The 372-nt window shown below is 37.4% G+C and overlaps 1 protein-coding gene across 1 annotated transcript in view; it reads right to left on the reverse strand.

Moving 5' to 3' along the window:
- The window catches only part of LOC149527267 (putative disease resistance protein RGA4), a gene marked incomplete at both ends in the record, with an annotated part of 729 nt that continues 357 nt past the window's right edge, over positions 1–372 (reverse strand). The window contains one exon of the mRNA XM_089783319.1: positions 1–372. This exon is cut by the window's right edge and continues 357 nt beyond it. Coding sequence (XP_089639445.1) covers positions 1–372 — 372 coding nt within the window.

Consider the following 372-nt stretch of genomic DNA (forward strand, 5'->3'; position numbering starts at 1 on the left):
ATCTGGAAACATTAATGTGCGCACATGTCCTACTTTATTAAGGAATTTGAAGGCGTTTCCCTTAGGAGAATCACAGTTAGTAAGGCTCAAATGTCGAACTCCTTGGGCAATATTTTGCTCGGAAGGATTTATTGTGCAACACTCATTTTTTGCTACTGATAGTGCAAGATCATGTAAAAGATCATGCATTTTAAATTCAATAAATCCAAAGCCGTACTCATAATCTTGGAAAAAACACCTTGACACTAGGTCGCGTAAATACTGCCTCCCAATATCGTCCAGATCTTCATTTTTTTTGGAGGGCTGAATAAGACCATGAGCCATCCAAAATTGGACTGTGTCAAATTCATTAAATCCATAATCCTTTGGAAA

Source organism: Theobroma umbraticum, unplaced genomic scaffold (assembly GCF_002168275.2).
Source record: "Theobroma umbraticum cultivar Fairchild unplaced genomic scaffold, ASM216827v3 scaffold_147.0, whole genome shotgun sequence".
Taxonomy (NCBI): domain Eukaryota; kingdom Viridiplantae; phylum Streptophyta; class Magnoliopsida; order Malvales; family Malvaceae; genus Theobroma; species Theobroma umbraticum.